Source organism: Coregonus lavaretus (assembly GCF_964263955.1).
Source record: "Coregonus lavaretus genome assembly, chromosome: 23".
NCBI classification, from domain to species: Eukaryota; Metazoa; Chordata; class Actinopteri; order Salmoniformes; family Salmonidae; genus Coregonus; species Coregonus lavaretus.
The window spans coordinates 46,307,709-46,329,364 of NC_140010.1; the positions used below are offsets into that span (position 1 = coordinate 46,307,709).

The 21,656-nt window shown below is 43.4% G+C and overlaps 1 protein-coding gene across 1 annotated transcript in view; it reads right to left on the reverse strand.

Annotated features, from left to right (window-relative positions):
• ankhb (ANKH inorganic pyrophosphate transport regulator b) overlaps positions 1–21,656 on the reverse strand; it is a gene marked incomplete at its 5' end in the record, with an annotated part of 91,314 nt that overhangs the window by 16,758 nt on the left and 52,900 nt on the right. The window contains 6 exons of the mRNA XM_084188277.1: positions 254–346; positions 1,032–1,166; positions 2,700–2,870; positions 3,435–3,518; positions 5,272–5,390; positions 17,016–17,232. Of these exons, the coding sequence (XP_084044403.1) occupies positions 254–346; positions 1,032–1,166; positions 2,700–2,870; positions 3,435–3,518; positions 5,272–5,390; positions 17,016–17,232 (819 nt within the window). The remainder of the gene's footprint in view (positions 1–253; positions 347–1,031; positions 1,167–2,699; positions 2,871–3,434; positions 3,519–5,271; positions 5,391–17,015; positions 17,233–21,656) is intronic.

The following is a 21,656-nucleotide window of genomic DNA, read 5'->3' on the forward strand; positions in this document are numbered from 1 at the left end:
TACCTGGTATTTACTTGAAAATATGTGGTATCAATGCACTTTTACTTTATTGAAAGAATTCAACAAAGCTGGCCTTGTAGTTTTACAATTTTACAATGCAAGTAAATCCCAAGGCATTTCTGTGCTACCCACATTGTTAATATAATCTTGAACAGTCATTACTGATTTAACAGTTAAATCAACAGCCAAGTTGAGGTACCTGGCCACTCTCAGCGGCCTTACTTACTAGGTACTGTAAACAACCACGTCTTACCTTGTCGAAGGCGGGGTAGACTGCACGTAGTTCTGTCAGCCAGCCGTACGGCATGTGACCCACAGGATAGGTTGCGGTCAGTACTGCCACCGCCTGGCCAAAGCACAGAAACCAAACACTTAGAGCAATAGACCACTCCACCACGTCAGAAGTAAGAGTTCCTGTTTGTCTTTCTTGAAGTCCAGTTGAAGTGCATCTTATAAGATTGCTATATCATACTAATGTGGTTTCTGGGATGTTAAACACACTCTCCAGGCACTGTGAGATCTGGTAATCTGGTACATCACTGGGGCCAAGCTTCCTGCCATCCAGGACCTATATATTAGGCGGTGTCAGAGGAAGGCCCAAAAAATTGTCAAACACTCCAGTCACCCAAGTCATAGACTGTTCTCTCTGCTACCGCATGGCAAGTGGTACCAGAGCGCCAAGTCTAGGTCCAAAAGGCTCCTTAACAGTTTCTATCTCCAAGCCATACAACTGCTAAACAATTAATCCAATAGCCACCCGGACTATTTACATTGACACCCCCCTGTCACGTCTACTCCCGCTCCCCCTCTTCGGCGCTCAAGGTCGCCAGTTGACTGTTCATTACGCACAGTTGCCACCATCATTACACGCACCTGTGTGGTATTATGAGATTCACCTGGACTATATCACTTTCCTGATTACCTCGGCTGTCCGTTGCAAGAGAACACTTCTGGAAAGGTTGGAGAATTGGGACTCGGCTTTTATGTGTTGTGTGCTTCAAATCCTCATATGAGGTCGGTAGGATACTTGCCTCGGTGGCAGCCGAGCTTCCCTTGAGGTCCCGGGAGACAAAGAGGTTGACGATAGGCCTGCTGATTCTCTGCATGGCCAGGATCAGGGCCAGGGGCCACCAGAAACTCAGCATCTTCTTGATGGTAGCGTCTCCCTGCGGGAGATGGGGAAAGACGGAGGGAGACATGGGAAGGAGTGATGAGTATTCCCAAATGCAACTGTGCAATGAAATAATTATATTATAACTAAATGTCCATCTCATGGAGGACAATAAAGTTATATTTTATTGTAACTACAGTTCCATCATATGGTGGACAATTAAGTAATATTCTATTGTAACTAAAGTTATATCTCTGGTACCCAGTGTATATAGCCAAGTTACTGGTACCCTGTGTATATAGCCAAGTTATCATTACTCATTGTGTATTTATTCCTTGTGTTATAATTTTGCTATTTTTCTATAATTTCTCTTTTTTTCTCTCAGCATTGTTGGGAAGGGCCCATAAGTAGGCATGTCACTGTTAGTCTACACCTGTTGTTTACAAAGCATGTGACAAATACAATTGGATTTGATCTCAGGGTGGACAACAAAATCTATTCTTGTAAAAACTATTGTTCGATAAATCCGGAGAAATGACGGACCATGTTAAAAACTGTTGGTCACTAAATCCGGCTAGAAGGACCACGTAAAAAAAGTTTGGCTGGTATGCCCTCACCCGTCTGAGTAGTTGGCTGTGAATGCCCTCACCCACTATATACGAATAACTGATTGGTTTGGTTCTGTCTTCTATAGTGCTGTCCGGTTAGAACATGATGTTGAGGCCCATCACTGTCCTCTTGATAGTCACCACCACACACACACAGCTGTTTCCTTTGAAGATGTTTATATGATTTTGGTAATCCGAATGACTTGGAATCTTATTGTTGTGGTTATTTCGATGCACGCACAACATTCAGTCATTCGTGTTACTGTCAACAATAAAGAGTCCTCAGAAACATGCGTCTTCTCCCTTTGGACGGCGATAACACACTGACCTGAGTGGGTGGGTGCAATGTCCAGATGCGCATTTCCAAGCGCTCTAATTGGTTGGGAATGGCAGGGCTATGATGGGTGAGGGATAACTAAGGTAGGCTGAGCAGCCAAACTAATGGGACTTAAGGAAAACTGAGGGGACTGTGAGGGGAAGTTAGGTAGAGAGGAGAGGAGCAGGACAGCCTTTTTTACAATTCTATTCAATTCAATCCTTCCATTTTAATTTACCTTGGGGATTATAAAAGTAATATTGAAATTAATTGGATATTCTACTAATTATATCACTGATGACCCAACAGTCAATTAACTGAATGACCCGCCTGTTTATAATGTGTCACTGTCTTCAATCACACCCATAGAGCGTTGACATGCAATATGACTTACTGTAAAGATTTTTAACAGATCATGCATCCTCAGGTAGTTAATTTATATAGAAGCTCCACACGGTTAACTTTGACACCTGGGGTGTGTTCAGTGAGGTGAAACGTTCAGAATGTTGCAGATAGAAATGTAATACATAGAGCTGACACAATTCACCATTCTACATAATGGACAATCATATATGTTCTACACAAAGCATCTCTACCATCCAAACAGACCACTGTAGAAATACAAAGTGAATATCCTGACCCCATTTGACCTGAGATAACCTACCCCCACTTCAGGTCCGCTGGACTCTGGGATGTTGTAGTGGATGTTGCGGTAGTAGCCCAGTCCTACAATAGTGAAGCGCACCAGGGCCCCCATGTAGAGGGACAAGATAGGGATCAACATAGGCTCCAGACACTCCAAATGACTGTGAAGCAAGATGGCCACAAAGACAATCTGGGGGGGGGGGAGAGGGAGAGGGTGAGAGAGAGAGAGGGAGAGAGGGCGAGAGAGAGGGCGAGAGAGAGGGAGAGAGAGAGAGAGAGAGAGAGAGAGAGAGAGAGAGAGAGAGACATGAAGGGATAGGAAGAGAGAGGGAGAATGGCAGGAAGTGCAGAAAGAAGAGGCAGAGAAAATGTTGGTGCAAGAGGAAGACAAGGAGAAAGATAGATCTGTTGACATGTCCTAACCAGAGAATCAGAATGACACATTCACTTTTGATCACTGTACAACTTCTCAAAGCCATCTCGGAAGGATGTGCTAATATAAGTCTTTTTTGGATGTGTTGCAAGTCTTAATTTTAAGTTGCAATGATAAAATAAGGATTTGTTTACTTGAGGCACATAGAGTCAAGCAAATGCAAATAGTAAAAACAAATGCTAATAGACTGCATAATGCGGTACAAAATTAACTAATGTCCATACCTCTCCCTATCCTCTGCTTTGCACCCTCCTGAATCACTATCGCCATATGTAAATGAAATGCAATTCATCAATAGACCCATTGATAACTGATTCTTACCTGAGCTATGACATCAGAGATGGAGGCACAGCCCACTAACAGGCTGTGTTTGTGCTTAAGTAGAATACCGGCATGTGTCCAGGCCTGAAACAGGGGACAAACAGTCCATGGATCAAATATTTTACTCATTGTTATCTATTTCAATAGGGACAGATACAATTAAAACAGTGAAACATTGAATTATCTCAAATTTGATGCATTATTATATCATGTAACAACAATGACAAGCATCGTATTATCAACAAGTAGTCAACGAATAGCTGTAGGAGCCGATATTCATTAAGTGGTCCACTAACAACGCAAGCTAACTAGATTATTTTCAAACTGGCTAATCATACGGCGCTTGCTTGCAACAACAATTACTCAATTTCTAGTCAGCTAAAAACACAGAAGACGTAGTGGGCGTTGTTTGAATTCAGGCTAAGTGAGGGTTTCCACAAGGGGATGTAACATGTAGCGCCTATGTTGTGTGTGCTTGGTTGACTTTTAATGGTCCAATGCAGCTGTTTTTATCTCAATATTTACATTTTACATTTTAGTCATTTAGCAGACGCTCTTATCCAGAGCGACTTACAGTTAGTGAGTGCATACATTTTCATACTGGTATCAAATAATTTCTGGGTAAGAATTAAGTACCTTACTGTGATTGTTTTCAATTAAAATTAGCAATTTCTCAAGGAATTAGGACTGTCTGGGAGTGGTGATGTCACCAGGCAGGGCAAAAATCCATCCCAAAAAAACAGGCAGAAATTTCAGGCGGTCTTTTCAAACAGCTCTTACACTAAAATGTGTTCCTAATGTTTTGTACACTCAGTGTATATAAAACAGGAAAATCACATTTTGACTGCACTGGGCCTTTAACCATGGAAAATGATTTATTTGTATGATGTGCCTTTCTGACTGTATATTTTTCATATAATATAAAACAGCACAGCCACAAACAAAGCAATACATGTAAATAACAAAACAGGAACAAATTAACCAATTTGCTAAAACATTTTCTCTCTTACTTCAGAGGATGTGCTTTGATTTTGTTGCCCGTGTTCTTTAAGTGTGGCATTCTATTTTGAATATTCACAAATACAGTAAGTAAACTGTTACTGTGTTTCAAGTAGCATTTTCTACGGTAATGTCCAAAATACATCAAATATTTTCCGCCCGTTACATTTTTTCCCACAATGCAATGTAATTGATGTAATCTACTGTATTCAGTTTATACAGTATGTTACTTTTGATTAAACAGTAATTTACCATGACATATACAATAAAAAATAATTACAGTGTAGCACAAAAACAGCTAAATACTCACAAACCAATGACCAAACACTCACTGCACAGTTGGTAAATAACTAATACTACTGGGATAAATAGAGAGAAAATAGCAAATAACAGTACACGTAGTCCTACACCAACAATGCTGTTAGATACACTACACCAGAAACGCTACACACACTATACAATGTAACACAGATATGCTCATTAAAAGCATGAGTGGTTAAGATAAAGCATGCATATTTTGTCTAGGTAGCACGTTCTGAGCGATAGATCAGAATGTCAAACAAAACACCATCCTCTTTGTCAAGCATTTCCCAAGCCAGAGACTAAAGGAGTATGGTGAAGTTGCCCCTGGGCGCTGATCTTGGGTCAGTTTTGCATTTCACCCACTAATGATTAAGATTAGGATTGGGAGAAGGAAAGGTGTTTCTAGATCTGTACTTCTGGGAAACCCCAGAGCATTCTGTGTAGTAGGTCAGAATGTCAGAACACCACCTCTCTGTCAAGCATTTCCCAAGCTAAAAGGGGACTAGAATCCAGCGGGCAGCAGGCCGTGACTCACCATGGCATCGAGTAGAGGGAACACTGCCAAGTAGAGGAAAGCCCGCCTGGTCTTGTTTCCGACAGAATCGTCCACATGATGGAGCTTATTGATGATGTAGTAGCCCAGTTCTGTGTAGGCTAATGGGACAAGGAAATGGAGATAAACATCGGAGCACTTTAGGGGCTTAAGTCATTAACAGACTGCTGATTTATTGTCACTAGGGGAATAAAAAGGTTCCCCAGGAATGGTTCGCAGACAGCTGGAAACAGGGTATTCAGGAATGTGCAACATAGTGAGCGTTGCAGATATACACTAAGAAAAGAGGGTTCCTCAAGGGTTCTTTGGGAAGGGTAATGGTTCTATGTGGAACCATAATGACTCAAGTAACAGTTTGCTTGGTGTACGGGAATTGGGCATGCTATGGTTATGTGCTTTACCGTATTTCCTCAGAACAGGCTGGTAATGATGATGAATAGCACTTCAAACCGAGATCTAGCACTTTAACTGATATACAACATAAATTACATACAAGGACAATGGTTAAAAAACTGCTCTGCCATTTTACTAGTTTTTAACTTGAATCGTTATCAATTCTGCAAAGCAGGGCACCACTGTTGAATGAGTAAGAGGAAATGTGATAACAGTCCATCCTTACTATAAGTGACCCTGCATATAACCCACTTTCTGTCCAGCCAGTTCTTGTGAGTATGACTAAGATAGAGGCAAAAGGCCAAATCATGCAACTCAAGGCACTATTCTGCCCACTTTATCAACCTACAACGACAGCTATTTTGAGAAAACAATTACTTATATCTATTTGTTCCCAAGAGTTAAGATAATTTGGATTATTTTAAGGGCTTTATTTGCTCGAGTCTGTAGTTATATCAGATATAGGTGTCTGGTGTGCCGGAGTCTGGTCTAGACTATGAACCACTTACAGTATAGGCTACACCCTTGGCGACGTTAGTTTGAGCCCTGCCTCTGTCACTTTCCTGTCTGTGGCCTTCTTCTTTCTGCTACCACCCTCTCCACTTTCCCACTGTTCTTGAAATGCAGAATATAAATATTTGATCTTCTTTAAAGGAATTTGAACCAAAAAAGCAACTTCTTCTTTTGAAACGGCCTATCTGGTGTCAATATGAGCCAGAAACATTTATTCTAGTGTCAAAACTGACTACAAAGTCAGTTTCGTCCCAAAACGAAATAATGAGAAATCTGAAGGATACGCCGCAGTTTTTGTGAGGGGTTGGGTTTGGATTACTTACGTGCCCACTTTTGCCAATGATGGCCAATTGCCCACAGAAAACACAGTGTGTTAAAGCCCCCTGCCCAGAAACATGTGGATCATGTTCTCAAGTCTACGGCAGCAGTATTGTGGTTCAATGCACATTCCGCTCTGCAAATACGATTGAAAATAGGCTTCCATAAAGTTGTTGAACAATCTTGGGCAGATGGCCAGGATACGGATTAGGGTACATCTGACGCTAGCTACTACTTCTGCGGACTGTCAACCATCAAACCTGAGACTGGTGTGTTGTTGTTAATGAGTACGTTTTGGTTATAGCTAGCTAGCTAGCTAGCTACATTATTTGATAATGTTAGTGAGGCAGGCAAGCTATGTTACTGTGATGTAACTAACTAAATATATGTAATGTGATATGTCAGAGAGAGGAAGATTTGCATAGCTAATGTTGTACCTGACGACAGGTTTGATAGGATGCAATATTAGCCAGCTTGCTATCGATATTGTTTAAACTTTAACTGGCTAGCTAATGTTAGCTAGCTCAAATAATCAAGCAAACCTCACAACATGTTTGATGCATGTAGCCAGCTTGTATTCAATAATGTTTCAACTCAAACTGGCTAGCTAAGATCCCTGCTAGCTAACTATCTCCAATAATCAAGCAAACCTGACGACATGTTCGATGTCCAAGTTGTTTTTAATCATGTTTCAAGCTAGCTACAGAAGCTAGGTGGTCACTAGCATTTGAGGGCTTTAGCTAACCCAAAACAAGATTCCAACAACATTATTGTGTATTTTCTAGGGCAAAAAGAATGATGGCCGATCACCATACAAGGAGGCAGTGGCTAGACACCAGTCCTGTTTCAGAGTAATGGAGGTCACTTGAATCAGGTTGGTCATATTTGATCTGGTCAAAGGTGAAAATACTATCACTTGTCTGTCCTGGAATTCACCTATCATAACCACCATTGATATTGTGTCTTGTATGTTGTAAGGAGGTGCCCTCTTCCACTGTGCCAATGGTCTACTCCTGGGCCTGAGAGAGTAATGCCAACCAGTCAGTGCCATGCTGGCACATGTCCCTTGTGAATTAGCTGTGAATCACAATCTCTGATTGGCTATGTTCAATCGTGTATTAACTGTTGGCTTCCATGACTGTATGGTGACAGTCTTTCTCTCTCTCCCTCCCTCTCTTTCTCTGTGATAGGAGCTGGGTCGGATTGTAAGCTGATCTATGCTGCCATGCCCATCAGGCATTGGCAAACACCTCAGAAGGGACAAAAGGTGATTACTATATAATAACACTACATCACAAGTGTTTAGAAACCCTGGCCTACACTACAGTGGTATGAGAAGAGTGCCATCCTCCTGCATCTCTCATATGGCTGTAGTTATTGAACTCTGCCTGCTGGACCCATGGGTGGAGGCAAACTCTGTCATATCCAGGATGGTTATTTGACCAAGAGGGAGAGTGATGGAGTGCTGCATCAGATGTCCTGGCCTCCTCAATCACCCGACCTCAACCCAATTGAGATGGTTTGGGATGAGTTGGACTGCAGAGTGAAGTAAAAGCAGCCAACAAGTGCTCAGCATATGTTGGAACTCCTTCAAGACTGTTGGAAAAGCATTCCTGGTGAAGCTGTTTGAGAGAATGCCAAGAGTGTGCAAAGCTGTCAGCAAGGCAAAGGGTGGCTACTTTGAAGAATCTCAAATATAAAATATATTTATTTTGATTTGTTTAACACTTTTTTGGTTACTACATGATTCCATATGTGTTATTTCATAGTCTTGATGTCTTCACTATTATTCTACAATGTAGAAAATAGTAACAATTAAGAAAAACTTTTGACTGGTACTGTACAAACTTTATATGTCCGAACTCAAATCAAATAGGCTTCCCAAAAATAACATGGTCGCTGTGGTACAAATTTATTTTGATTGGCGATTTTGGCTATTTTCTGTATTTATCAAAGTCCCATCAAGTAGCCTGATTTCAGATGTGTCCATGTAAACTGGTTCTTCTTGCAAAGAATGTTGAAATTGAACTATTATATTAATCTGACTAGTGCATGTAAACGTACTGATACATGGCTTGCTGGCTCACTAGCTAACGTTACGTGTATGATCTGTGTAGTAATATTATTAGTATCTCAGAAAGCCATTTGGATTGCTAGTTATAGCCTAATGTTAGCTAGCTAGCTAAAATTGAAACTTGTTGGTTAGCTTTAGCTACCTGCAGATTCATACTCCAGAATTTCATGCATGGTGGCTAGCTATGACAATCCGTTTGTACTGTAACTATGGGTTGGGATTATGGTTAATTGTTTAGCTAGCTAGCTAGCTAAATGCCTAAACAAAAGACTCCACATCGCAAGAGAATGCAGACCGTATTATCTCCCAAGATAATTCTCTTCGGTTATTGTTACAGTCGTGTATATCCCCCCTCAAGCCGATGACACAACGGCCCTCAAGGAACTTCAATGGACTTTATGCAAACTGGAAACCATATATCCTGAGGCTGCATTTATTGTAGCTGGGGATTTTAACAAAGCAAATTTGAGAAAAAGGCTACCTAAATTCTATCAGCATATTGACTGTAGCACTCGCACTGGAAAAACACTGGACCATTGTTACACAAATTTCCGCGAGGCATACAAGGCCCTCCCCCACCCTCTTTTCAGCAAATCTGACCACGACTCCATTTTGCTCCTCCCTTCCTATAGGCAGAAACTCAAACAGGAAGCACCCGTGCTTAGGACTATTCAACGCTGGTCTGACCAATCGGAATCCACACTTCAAGATTATTTTGATCACACAGATTAAGATGTGTTCCGGGTAGCCTCTGAGAATAATATAGACGTATACGCTGATTTGATAAGTGGGTTCATAAGGAAGTGTATAGGAGATGTCGTACCCACTGTGACTATTAAAACCTACCCTAACCAGAAACTGTGGAAAGATGGCAGCATTCGTGAAAAACTGAAAGCACGAACTACCGCATTTAACCATAGCAAGGTGACAGGGAATATGGCAGAATACAAACAGAGTGGTCGTTCCCTCCGCAAGGCAATCAAACAGGCAAAACGTCAATATCGAAAAAAAGTGGAGTCGCAATTCAACGGCTCAGACACGAGATGTGGCAGGGTCTACAGACAATCACAGACTACAATAGGAAAACCAGCCACTTAGCGGACACCGACGTCTTGCTGCCAGACAAGCTAAACAAGTTATTTGCCCGCTTTGAGGAAAACACAGTGCCACCGACACGGTCAGCTACCAAAGACTGTGGGCTCTCCTTCTCCGTGGCCGACTTGAGTAAGACATTTAACGCGTTAACCCTCGCAAGGCTGCCAGCCCAGACGGTATTCCTAGCCGCGTCCGCAGAGCATGTGTAGACCAGCTGGCTGGTGTGTTTACGGACATATTCAATCTCTCCCTATCCCAGTCTGCTGTCCCCACATGCTTCAAGATGGCCACCATTGTTCCTGTACCCAAGAATGCAAAGGTAACTGAACTAAATGACTATCGCCCCGTAGCACTCACTTCTGTCATCATGAAGTGCTTTGAGAGACTAGTCATGGATCATATCACCTCCACCTTAGCCAACACCCTAGACCCACTTCAATTTGCTTAACGCCCCAATAAGTCCACAGACGATGCAATCGCCATCACACTGCACACTGCCCTATCCCATCTGGACAAGAGGAATACCTATGTAAGAATGCTGTTCATTGACTATAGCTCAGCATTCAACACCATAGTACCCTCCAAGCTCATCATGAAGCTTGAGGCCCTGGGTCTCAACCTGTGCAATTGGGTCCTGGACTTCCTGTCGGGCCGCCCCCAGGTGGTGAAGGTAGGAAGCAACATCTCCACTTCGCTGATCCTCAACAATGGGGCCCCACAAGGGTGTGTGCTCAGCCCCCTCCTGTACTCCCTGTTCACCCATGACTGCATAGCCATGCACGCCTCCAACTCAATCATCAAGTTTGCAGACGACACAACAGTAGTAGGCTTAATTACCAACAACGATGAGACAGCCTACAGGGAGGAGGTGAGGGCTCTCGGAGTGTTGTGTCAGGAAAATAACCTCTCACTCAAAGTCAACAAAACAAAGGAGATGATCGTGGACTTCAGGAAACAGCGGTGGGAGTACCCCCCTATCCACCTCAGCGGGACAGCAGTGGAGAAAGTGGAACGTTTTAAGTTCCTCTGCATACATATCACTGACAAACTGAAATGGTCCACCCACACAAATAGTGTGGTGAAGAAGGCGCAACCTCAGGAGGCTGAAGACATTTGGCCTGTCACCTAAAACCATCACAAACTTTTACAGATGCACAATTGAGAGCATCCTGTCGGGCTGTATCACCGACCTGGTACGGCAACGGCACCGCCCACAACCGCAGGGCTCTCCAGAGAGTAGTGCGGTCTGCACAACACATCACCGGGGGCAAACTACCTGCCCTCCAGGACACCTACAGTAACCGATGTCACAGGAAGGCCAAAAAGATAATCAAGGACAACTACCACCCGAGCCACTGCCTGTTCACCCCGCTATCATCCAGAAGGCGAGGTCAGTACAGGTGCATCAAAACTTGTAAAAAAACAAAATTTCAAATTTCGGTCGGCCACAATGTGAAAATGGCGCGTTTCTATGTTTTGTAGTAAAAAAAGACAGAGGACGATAAGTGTTTCCAATGACATCATCAACCAATTAGTAGACAATTAGTAGGCAATACCTACTCATACTCGATTAATATCACACGTTGTACACTGATGATGTCATTGGAAACACATATCTTCTCCCGATCCTTTTTATTACAAAACATAGAAACTTGCAATTTTCACATATGTTGATGTTGGGATGGTGCTGAATATGAAGTTGAACAATTCTGAAATGTCCCTTTAAAATGAATGCCTGTGCAGAGCTCTAGGGGAGAAGTCCTCCACTGCAAAACTTCTCTCCATAGCAAAGCTACCTAAGCTTATCTCGCTGTCACTACTCAGTACCCTTGTTTGTTGTTATTGAATGGCAAAGGCACCCAAGAAACACCCACATCAAATCACCACCTCCATGACAACTATTAATTGGCTTCAGTTATGGCCGCTGCATTTCTTAATGAGCAAGCTAAAAAATGAGGCCAAATCTGGAAGTTCAGCTCCAAAATATATGTGTGTGCTCCATTGAAACCACCTACAGCAGGGGTATTCAACTCTTAACCTACGAGGTCCGGAGCCTGCCTGTTTTCTGTTCTACCTGATAATTAATTGCACACACGGTGTCCCAGGTCTAAATCAGTCCCGGATTAGAGGGGAACAATGAAAAAAGGGTTGAGGTCCAGAGTTGAGTTTGAAAGACTTACAGCATGGTATCAATGTTGATTAAAATAAATACTGCTGAGAGCTCAATGTTAAAATTACATTATAATTAGAGGCACCTTTTTCTGTTAACGTTTTGTGATTACAAATGGCATTTAGTTACATGGCCCCTTTCCATGAGAAGAAACACAAATAATATCGTCACATGGGAAGAATCTCAATGTAAACATGGTGTCTATTCACATCATGCTCTGTACACACTGTTCCTTTGTGGAGTGCTTATAACCAGAGTTTGTGTTTGTGGATGAAAAGTACAACCTATGTCACATCTGCTCTCATTCTTATTAAAATGTGTTCAGCTTAAAAAAAGAGAGCGTTTCAGTCTTATCATGGGGGAAACATTCTTTCACATAATGGAGACTCTAGAAGGAAGCCTGATGAGTACTGTGTGGAGCATTTGCAACAGTGGGTTTCTTTCAGTGTGAAGTTATGTCAACATTGGTCATGCAGAGAGATAAGTAGTTTAACACTAGAACCGCTAGAGCAGTCATTTGGAGTGCTCATGAATGTATTTATTTTATTACTCTGCCATTTTTTAGCACAACATCGTTGTTAGAATCTTAATATCACAAACAGAACTGGAGTTTTAGGAGGGCATGTCTTTTTTAAAAATGATTTCCCCCCGTTGCCCCTCCTTCTCCTAATATAATAATAATATGCCATTTAGCAGACACTTTTACCCAAAGCGACTTACAGTCATGCGTGCATCATTTTTTTTGTGTATGGGTGGTCCCGGGGATCGAACCCACTACCTTGGCGTTACAAGCGCCGTGCTCTACCAGCTGTGCTACAGAGGACCGCAGTAGGGCCTGTTCTGCTCCTTCTCTTATCAGTCTACTCTGGCCTACTTGGAGTACACAGTGAGAGCATGCGTCATTTACAAAATCGGAATAAAAACAAATCAGATTGTGGGGAAGAAATTAATCATGAGATCTCTGATGATTATTCTTCTGATTCTGAGCCCCAGCCTACTCCTCCGAGGGCTATTGAGCAAAAAGGCCCACTGGGCAACCACCAAATGAAACGGTGCACAGCAAATTGGCCAGTGTTGATTTTTCAGACTAACATTTCTAGTGTTGATTCAGGAGTTAAATACACTATGTAAGGGTGAAATTAACACTCAGCGGTGTAAAATACCCCACAGTGTTGGTGTTAATAGCCAGAGTTATTGTTTTACACTTTGGAGAGTAAAACAGTCCCATCAAAAACACGCCCATCATTATCATATTTCCCAGCTGTATGTAGATGTTTTTAATATCTGTGTTTTTGCATGTACTTTGATTGATTGATTAATCTTATGCTACACATTTTTGTAAACTAATCCAAATCAGTTAGATAGATTTATTGCACCTGTTACTGAAATGGTTGTTCAAGGTTAAATGGTTTAGGTAGCCTTCGTATAAACTTTTCTAACCCTGACAGTCATTCTGAATGCAGGTTGCGGGGTGAATAAAGAATCCAACAGTTGGATATCCTAACTCTGGTTGGATTCCAATAAGAATTACACATCACTTTCCAACCCAGCATAATGTGACTTGCAGGCCTGATGTGGCCTGTAAACCAGGAGTTTCCTAACACCACTGTGTTGCCCAGGTCAACTGTAAGTGCTGTTATTGTGAAGTGGAAACGTCTAGGAGCAACAATTGCTCAGCCGCAAAGAGTTAGGCCACACAAGCTCACAGAACGGGACCACTGAGAGCTGAAGCACGTAAAATGTGTCTGTTCTCGGTTGCAACACTCACTACCGAGTTACAAACTGCCTCTGGAAGGAACGTCAGCATAAGAAGTGTTTGTTGGGAGCTTCATGAAATAGGTTTCCATGGCCGAACAGCCGCACACAAGCCGAAGATCAGCATGAGCAATGCCAAGTGTCGGCTGGAGTGGTGTAAAGCTCACCTCCATTGGACTCTAGAGCAGTGGGAACATGTTCTCTGGAGTGATGAATATCGTTTCACATCTGGTAGTCCGACGGACGAATCTGGGTTTGGCGGATGCCAGGAGAACGCTACCTGCCCCAATGCATAGTGCCAACTGTAAAGTTTGGTGCAAGGTCCATACAGAAATGATTTGTCGAGATTGGTGTGGAAGAACTTGACTGGCCTGCACAGAGCCCTGACCCCAACCCCATCGAACACCTTTGGGATGAATTGGAATGCCGACTGCGAGCCCGGCCTAATCGCCCAACATCAGTGCCCGACCTCACTAATGCTCGTGGCTGAATGGAAGCAAATCCCCGCAGCAATGTTCCAACATCTAGTGGATAGCCTTCACAGAAGAGTGGATGCTGTTATAGCAGCAAAGGGTAGACAACCCCCATATTATTGCCCATGACTTTGGAATGAGATGTTCGACGAGCAGGTGTCCACATACTTTTGGTCATATAGTGTATGTATTATCATAAAGTTTAATTTTAATTTTAGCATTCACCTAGGCACTCACTTGGTGAAAGTCACAGGCCTTTAAAAGGAAAGAATTCAATAAAATTGTCTTTGTTACAAACAAATATAGTAATGGGTGGTAACTCTACATTTCACTTGAAAAGAAAAGGCACCATGGGAAATTAGCTAATTAGGCTTTACACCATACAGTGTTAAAACAACACCCAAACATTATTATTACTATTATTACTGTAACACTACAGAAAAATTTTGAAAGTGTAACACCGTCAGCACTAAGCAAAGTGAGTCCAGTTTACTCTAAATCAAGTATTATGTTTTACACTGTAGGTGTTGAGTATTACTCTACAGCAGAGATATGCAAACACCACAATCAAGTTAATTTGAACACTACAACCGAGTTAAATCTTTAAGACTTTCAAAAGTGTTATTTTAACACCAGTTCAGTGGTGTCCAATGAAAATATTGTACATTTAACACTTTCAGAGTTAAACGTACACCATTGATTTTGCTGTGTGAGACAGGAGCAAGGAAGGGACAGCATCGTTTGGATAGAACAAGCCGGTGACAATGCTACGGGCCGACTATCAGCACACAAATGTATGGGATACCTTTCTTTGGAGAAACCATGTTACGGGATCGCTTCAGAGAAATCATGCGTTACTTCCATTTTGATGATAAAGAAATGAGAACGCGACGCCTGGAAAAAGACAAATTCGCCATGGTATCCGACATTTGGAACAAGTTTGTACAGAACAGCAAGCACTGACAATAACGGACTATTTTAAACTTTTGTCATATCGACAAATTCATTGTAATGCCATTATTGCTTTTGTGTTGATTTTCACTATTTATCAAGCACACTTGGCGCTTATGGTGATGTTTAGGCTACTGAAGTTTTCATCATTTGACCGTGGTTCTTGCTGACTGTGCTTCTTGGTGGTTGAGGTATTTATTTTATTTTGTTGTTATAAAAAGAAGCTGTTACCATATTCCAACACATATGCTTTCTGTTTCATAGTTGTAAAAAAGGCACTCCAAGAATAACATTGATTGAACACTTGAATGTTGGTGTTTTTAGTGGTTTATAGTTTTTACATAAAGCCTACAGTAACATAAACTAAAGAAAATGCTATTGTGTTATTAAAAAATTATTATAATTGTAATCTAATCTTACCTAAGACATTAATAAACACAAACAAATTATTATTTTTGTGATAGCATAGAGTTGAAGTTTGGCTTTTACATACATTTAGGTTGGAGTCATTAAAACTCGTTTTTCAACCACTCCACAAATTTCTTGTTAACAAACTATAGTTTTGGCAAGTCATTTAGGATATCTACTTTGTGCATGACACAAGTAATTTTTCCAACAATTGTTTACAGACAGATTATTTCACTTATAATTCACTGTATCACAATTCCAGTGGGTCAGAAGTTTACATACACTAAGTTGACTGGTACCACGTTCATCTGTACAAACAATAGTACGCAAGTATAAACACCATGGGACCACGCAGCTGTCATACCGCTCAGGATGGAGACACGTTCTGTCTCCTAGAGATGAACGTACTTTGGTGCAAAAAGTGCAAATCAGAAATGTCCTCTGGTCTGATGAAACAAAAATAGAACTGTTTGGCCATAATGACCTTCGTTATGTTTGGAGGAAAAAGGAGGGAACACCATCCCAACCTTGAAGCACAGGGGTGGCAGCATCATGCTGTGAGGGTGCTTTGCTGCAGGAGGGACTGGTGCACTTCACAAAATAGATGGCATCATGAGGAAGGAAAATTAGGTGGATATATTGAAGCAACATCTCAATACATCAGTCAGGAAGTTAAAGCTTGGTCGCAAATGGATCTCCCAAATGGACAATGACCCCAAGCATACTTCCAAAGTTGTGGCAAAATGGCTTAAGGACAACAAAGTCAAGGTATTGGAGTGGCCATCACAAAGCCCTGACCTCAATCCTATACAAAATATGTGGGCAGAACTGAAAAAGCGTGTGCGAGCAAGGAGGCCTACAAACCTGACTCAGTTACACCAGCTCTGTCAGGAGGAATGGGCCAAAATTCACCCAACTTATTGTTGGAAGCTTGTGGAAGGCTACGCGAAACGTTAGACCCAAGTTAAACAATTTAAAGGCAATGCTACCAAATACTAATTGAATGTATGTAAACTTCTGACCCACTGGGAATGTGATGAAATAAATAAAAGCTGAAATAAATCATTCTCTCTACTATTATTCTGACATTTCACATTCTTAAAATAAAGTGGTGATCCTAACTGACCTAAAACAGGGAAGTTTTACTTGGATTAAATGTCAGGAATTGGGAAAAACTGAGTTTAAATGTATTTGGCTAAGGTGTATGTAAACTTCCAACTTCAACTGTATATGAAATGTATTAATGACAGTCAGAATGACTGCTCATTAGCTTGAAGGGGGATCTCTTGAGGCCCAGCGGTTCTAGTGTTAAGAACATTGGTATAGCTGGCTAAATATTAACATAGATGCAGAATGTCATATTTGGTTATATTTTATCCAGACTTGATACTTTGTGTAAATAAATACAGTAATACAGAGGAAAGCAGAGAGAAGCATGGAATAATGGAAGATTCCCTGCAGCTCATTGGTAATTGAACTAATAAAATATATAGATTTATTAAAAATATGAATTATACATCTCATGAACTTAGAACAACTGTCCTGCCTTATTATAACTTGTGATAAATCAGCTCACCGATGAGAACGTGAAAGATAAGAGCTATCGTCCCGGCGGTGACCATACACAGCACGGCTTTGGAGCGGTCGCGTTTGCTGTTGACAAACACCAGGCCCACATTCTTGAAGTCACTCATAGGCCCTGTGAAGAACTTCATAAGGGAGTAAGCCAAGCCGTAGCTGGCCAGCATCTCAACCGCATCCTCTTTGACAGCTGCAATACCCCTGTTCAGAGCCTGTGACAGAGAGAGGAAGATAGAGAGAATTGGGGAGAGCCAGAATGAGAAAACAGGGGTTGAGGGAGAAAGATAAAATATTTAAAATATATAGTTGAAGTCGGAAGATTACATACACTTTACCCAAATACATTTAAACTCAGTTTTTCATAATTCCTGACATTTAATCTTATTAAAAATTCCCTGTCTTAGGTCAGTTAGGATCACAACTTTATTTTAAGAATGTGAAATGTCAGAATAATAGTAGAGAGAATGATTTATTTCAGCTTTTAATTCTTTCTTCACATTCCCAGTGGGTCAGAAGTTTACATACACTCAATTAGTATTTGGTAGCATTGCCTTTAAATTGTTTAACTTGGGTCAAACGTTTCGCGTAGCCTTCCACAAGCTTCCCACAATAAGTTGGGTGTATTTAGGCCCATTCCTCCTGACAGAGCTGGTGTAACTGAGTCAGGTTGCTTTGCAGTGTTAACGTAATGTTAGCAGGTTGGTAGGACTAACGTTAGCAGGCTAGCTGGCAAGCAACCTTGCAAGCTGATTGTCACGCCCTGGCTCTGGGGACTCTTAAATGTTGAGCCAGGATGTGGAGTTTCTATGTCATATTTTCTATTTTGTGTTTTCTAGATTGTGTATATCTGTGTTGGCCAGGGTGGTTCCCAATCAGAGACAGCTGTAGCTCGTTGTCTCTGATTGGGGACCATACTTAGGCAGCCATTTGGCACCAGTCTGGGTGGGATCTTGTTCCGGATAGGTATGTTATTTAGTCTACCTAGGACTTCACGTATCGTTTGTTTGTTGTTTTGTCGTGAGTTAAGTATTCAATAAATATGTACGCTTATCACGCTGCGCCTTGGTCTGTCTCATCCATAAACGATCGTGACAGAAGATCCCACCAAAAGAAGACCAAGCAGCGTGTCCAGGAAAAGACAGCCTGGACCTGGGAGGAGATCCTGGACGGGAATGGATCCTGGACTTGGAGGAGACTGTGGAGGCGCGCTATAGAGAGGAGCAGCGGCAACGCAGAGGGTACCGGCCGAGGAGGAAGCCCGAGAGACAGCCCCAATAATTTTTTTGGGGGGGCTAAAAGTGTGGTTGGCGGAGCCTATGGTTAGAGCAGAGCCAACTCCCCGTACTCAGGCTAGGAAGCGTGTGACTGGGCAGGCTCCGTGTCCTGTACGACCTGTGCTAGCACCACGCACGTGTCGTGCAAAGATGGGCATTCAGCCAGGACGGGGTGTGCCGGCTCAACGCTCGTGGTCTCCAGTACGCCTCCTCGGTCCCGTATATCCTGCGCCAGTGCCACGTGCTGTAGCGCCAGTACGAGTGCACAGCCCCGTACGTCCTGTGCTGATGCCTCACACGTATTGTGTGGAAGTAGGCATTCAGCCAGGACGGGTTGTGTCAGCTCTTCGCTCCAGACCTCCAGACCGCCTCCACAGTCCGGCCCGGCCCGTTCCGGCTCCCTGCACCAAGCCAGTGGTGCGTGTTCCCAGTCCAGCCCGGCCTGTTCCTGCTCCCCGCACCAAGCCAGTGGTGCGTGTTCCCAGTCCAGCCCAGCCTGTTCCTGTCCCTCGCACCAAGCCAGTGGTGCGCGTCGCCAGCCCGGTCCGGCCTGTTCCTGCCCCTCGCACCAAGCCAGTGGTGCGCGTCGCCAGCCCGGTCCGGCCTGTTCCTGCTCCCCGCACCAAGCCAGTGGTGCGTGTTCCCAGTCCAGCCCGGCCTGTTCCTGTCCCTCGCACCAAGCCAGTGGTGCACGTTGCAAGCCCAGTCCGGCCTGTTCCTGTCCCTTGCGCCAAGCCAGTGGTGCGCGTCGCCAGCCCGGTCCGGCTCGTTCCTGCTCCCCGCGCCAAGCCAGTGGTGCGCGTCGTCAGCCCGGTCCGGCCCGTTCCTGCTCCCCGCGCCAAGCCAGTGGTGCGCGTCGTCAGCCCGGTCCGGCCCGTTCCTGCTCCCCGCGCCAAGCCAGTGGTGCGCGTCGTCAGCCTGGTCCGGCCCGTTCCTGCTCCCCGCACCAAGCCAGTGGTGCGCGTCGTCAGCCCGCTCCGGCCTGTTCCTGCTCCCTGCACCAAGCCAGTGGTGCGCGTCGTCAGCCCGCTCCGGCCCGTTCCTGCTCCCCGCACCAAGCCAGTGGTGCGTGTTCCCAGTCCAGCCCGGCCTGTTCCTGTCCCTCAGCTGCTCCACTCCGGAGCCAGAGCAATCCGCTCCACCGGGGTCCGGTCCAACTCCTGTCAGCGGATCCACTCCGGAGCCAGATCAATCCGCTCCACCGGTGCCCAGTCCAGCTCCGGCCAGCGGCTCCAGTCCAGAGCCTGTACAGATCGATCCACCGTCGTCGGGTCCAGCTCCAGTCAGCGGTGCCAGACCAGACCAGGGGCGCAACGGGGAGGTGGAAAGAAAGTGGTGGTCACGCCCGGAGCCGGATCCACCTCCGAGGCGGAATGCCCACGCGGCCCCTACCCTGTTGTGTTTGTGTGGCGCGGTCGCAGTCCGCACCTTTGGGGGGGGTACTGTCACGCCCTGGCTCTGGGGACTCTTAAATGTTGAGCCAGGGTGTGGAGTTTCTATGTCATATTTTCTATGTTGTGTTTTATAGATCGTGTATATCTATGTTGGCCAGGGTGGTTCCCAATCAGAGACAGCTGTAGCTCGTTGTCTCTGATTGGGGACCATACTTAGGCAGCCGTTTGGCACCAGTCTGGATGGGATCTTGTTCCGGATAGGTATGTTATTTAGTCTACCTAGGACTTCACGTATCGTTTGTTTGTTGTTTTGTCGTGAGTTAAGTATTCAATAAATATGTACGCTTATCACGCTGCGCCTTGGTCCGTCTCATCCATAAACGATCGTGAAACTGATTTGTGACAATAAATTCCTAAAGTATTTGCTTGTAAGTTGGCTGAAAATTAAATTGAAACTAGTAGTCATGAGTGCAAACAATTTGAAGTTATTTCTTTTGGAGTTGACATTATAGGGAATAGGCTGGCTTGCCGGTCCTCCATATTACGTCACACCCAGCAAAAACATTTTCTGATCGGTCTTACGTATTAACTCGACAAATTGAAAAGTGAGGTGTAACTTTGCATTGGGACTTTTGATGCGTATAATAATGCAAATCCATATGTTACATATGGTTATGTTTATGCTACTTACCCTTTAACATGCTTATAATTGCAGCAGAGCAACTACTACAAGCTTGTAGTATTAGACCCCATTATGACCCATTCTTTAACTGTATTGCGTAAGGTGCAGCGTAAGTTCATCACTTCCAGCATCATCTCCTAAATGGAACAACCCTGCCCTAATGTTGGTAGGTCAACCTTTAAGTAATCTAGGATGGTCTTCTGAAGGTGTGCATATACTGGGTGACCTCTTTGACAATTGTAGTCTGCATACTTTCCAGGACATTACGGAAACCTTCTACCTCGCCGCTCTTTGGGGACAGCCGAAGACCCCTTTTGGAACCGTTTTTTTCTAATAGTGTAGGGTATGGGAAAATACTTTATTCTCCTCCAGAAACCTAGCTCGTCCATTTCAAACTCATAGATAGGGCTTACACCACACCTCTTAAATGATTCCAAATGAAGTTATCTAATCATCCTTTTTGTCATATACTTTTTTATTTTTTTATTTCACCTTTATTTAACCAGGTAAGCCAGTTGAGAACAAGTTCTCATTTACAACTGCGACCTGGCCAAGATAAAGCAAAGTAGTGCAATAAAAACAACAGAGTTACATATGGGGTAAAAAAAACATAAAGTCAGAAAATACAACAGAAAATATATATACAGTGTGTGCAAATGTAGCAAGTTATGGAGGTAAGGCAATAAATAGGCTATAGTGCAGAATAATTACAATAGTATTAACACTGGAATGCTAGATGTGCAAGAGATTATGTGCAAATAGAGATACTGGGGTGCAAAAGAGCAAAATAAATAATATAGGGATGAGGTAGTTGGGTGGGCTAATTTCGGATGGGCTGTGTACAGGTGCAGTGATCGGTAAGGTGCTCTGACAACTGATGCTTAAAGTTATTAAGGGAGATAAGAGTCTCCAGCTTCAGAGATTTTTGCAATTCGTTCCAGTCATTGGCAGCAGAGAACTGGAAGGAATGGCGGCCAAAGGAGGTGTTGGCTTTGGGAATGACCAGTGAGATATACCTGCTGGAGCGTAGACTACGGGTGGGTGCTGCTATGGTGACCAATGAGCTAAGATAAGGCGGGGATTTGCCTAGCAGTGATTTATAGATGGCCTGGAGCCAGTGGGTTTGACGACGAACTGTATGTAATAACTCAACAGGTACTACACTGCATATGTTTTGGGAATGTCCCCCCATTCTTAGTTTTTGGACAGATATTGCAACTGTGATGTTTGATGTTACTGGAACTCAGATGATTGCTTTACCGACACTTTTTATTTTAAATGATGAT